General features: G+C 49.9%; 1 protein-coding gene across 3 annotated transcripts in view; it reads right to left on the bottom strand.

Moving 5' to 3' along the window:
• JARID2 (jumonji, AT rich interactive domain 2) overlaps positions 1–2,271 on the bottom strand; it is a 222,511-nt gene that overhangs the window by 220,047 nt on the left and 193 nt on the right. For 2 of the 3 annotated variants that reach the window (XM_010573173.1, XM_010573171.1), the window contains exon 1: positions 1,190–1,752. In XM_010573173.1, coding sequence (XP_010571475.1) covers positions 1,190–1,234 — 45 coding nt within the window. In that variant the 5' untranslated portion in view covers positions 1,235–1,752. Of the gene's footprint in view, positions 1–1,189; positions 1,753–2,271 lie in introns of those variants that run through there. The other variant, XM_010573172.1, reaches the window with a different exon arrangement.

Below are 2,271 nucleotides of genomic sequence, written 5' to 3'. Positions count from 1 at the left end.
CCCCCCCCCCCCCCCCCGGGCTGCGTTTCAGCGGGGCGGGCAATCGATAGCGGCAGTCAGCTGGAGTCAACTGCAGTTTTTTACCAAATCTATATAATAGCGAGGGAAAGTGTCCCGAAGGTCACCCTCCCTGCCAAGAAACACCCCTCGCTGAAAAAAAAAATCGGCACGAACGACAGGCGCGATATAAACTACAACTTTTAAAGCCTCGCATCAAACACACCCGAAAGCGAGGATTTATATAGATCCCCCCCCACCCCCTACCAAAATGAAGAATTTTTTTTTTTTTTTAAACGTGCAGATAAAAATCATTATTCGCTCTACTGCATATTTGGCTAATCCCCTCAGTTTTTCCAAACGTAAAGAAAAACTCCCCTATGCCAATCAAAACGTAACTGGAGCACGAACAAAAATCCAACTATCCGTCCACATTTATATGTTTAAAGGATTAGACAATTACAAGGGATTGGTTAAGCGGTTGAATAAAGAGAGGCAGAAATACAGCCCGGGCTGCGCTGGATTAGCCCAAATTTTCGAGCCATCGCAACGAATTCTTTCAAAACTGCACCGAGCCATTTTGCCCATGACTGAAGTCGATCCCGAGGAACGCGATCCCCGGCTGCCTCTGGGTTCCCACCGCCCGGCAGAGCGGCAGCCGACCTCAGCCGGGGGAGGTGGGATGTGGTGGGGCGAGAAACGAGCTCGCCATAACCAGACACACTCGGTTTCAACTTAAAGGGCTTCCAACAGCCACCGCCGCCGCTTCACCAGACGGGGATACACACACACACAGGCAGAGCACGAAAAAAAAAAAAAAAATCACCTCCTTTCGCATGCAAAAGCGCAATATTAACACGACCGCCTGAAAATGCAGTTTCGTGACATTATCGCGGCAGCCCCCCGAGCTCCCCGCCTTTCATCTAAAACTAGATTATGATTGTGTCATTTGAGGTCAATACATTTATTCGCTGGAGGAATCGCTACGCGAATCTGGTTTTATAACCAAACTGGATAGAAGGTTTCCCCGTCAAAAGGGGCCTCCGAAACTCCCCCACCACGCCACAGAAAAATAAAATTCGGTATCGCGTTTGTTTCGAAAGCCTTATAGCTGCAGGATTAGCTATAAACTTGACATTCACTGCCATTTCCTAAAACTGGGAGTCAAATGATAGACGTTATGACCACTTACGTATTTCTTTTGAATTATATTCCTCTTGGGTCTTTCTTTGCTCATTCTGGTATCCAAATTCTGATTGCAAAAGGGGACAATTGCTTCATGAATTAAAGCCGCGACAATTTAAAAAAAAAAAAAAATACCGAAAAAATCCTGGGGGGAGGGGGTTGTTTGTAGTGGTATCTTGTAATCCGACTTTCTTTCCTCACAATGTGATTCTCCTAGCAATAAATCCGAGAGAAATGGGGGACGAAAAAAAAAAAAAAAAAGACGAATGCGAAGGAAACAAACAAAAAAAATCACTTTAGTGAAACATTATAATGGAAAATTTCCCCCTAAACACAAAAAACGACGCCCTTGATATCCCCTTTTTCTCAAGCCACCTAAGCGATCTGCAGGTCCTTAGTGTCAGAGCTGTAGTTACATCTTGGAGGAGGAAAGGGGCCGAAAGGAGAAGATAAATAATCAAAACGTTGGAAGTCACGTTTGTGCCGCTGCAGCAGGGAAAGCGGCAGAGACAACTCCAGCAGCGGCGGCTCCGGCTCCGGCTCCGGCTCCGGCGGCGGCTCCGGCGGCAGCAGCGGCGGCGGCGGCGGCAGCGAGGGCTGCACGCACCGTGTGTGTCTCCGCTCCTCCAGCTCCCCCCTAACCAATGAGAACAGCTCTCCGGCAGCAACTTTAAATGGACCTGGCTCTTTTTTTTTTTTTTTTTTAAATATATATGTCTGCGTGTGTGTGTGCGCGCGTGTGTGTATATATATATATACACACGGGCACACGCACACACACACACATACATACACCGCTTAAGGGCCTGGCCTTAACTCCCAACCGGGACGGGAGACGTAACGCCCGGCCCCCGCTGCGTTCAACGCATGCAACAGGCCTCGCTAAACACTTCATGCGGGTCAAGCGTCACACGCTGCCCTTCTCTCCCCCCACCACCCCTCCTCCCACCTCTTTTTTTTTGGCATTTAAGCGCGGCCACCCGGCAGCCAAGGTCGCCGCTAGCCCTGCGCCACAACCCGAGCGGGGAGTTTGGCGACGGTCCCTCACCGCGCAGCACGCTCAGTCGCCCTGCCCTGCCCTGCCCCCCC

This window comes from Haliaeetus leucocephalus, unplaced genomic scaffold, assembly GCF_000737465.1.
Source record: "Haliaeetus leucocephalus isolate CR32 unplaced genomic scaffold, Haliaeetus_leucocephalus-4.0 Scaffold373, whole genome shotgun sequence".
NCBI classification, from domain to species: Eukaryota; Metazoa; Chordata; class Aves; order Accipitriformes; family Accipitridae; genus Haliaeetus; species Haliaeetus leucocephalus.
This window is presented reverse-complemented; position numbering and strand designations above follow the sequence as displayed.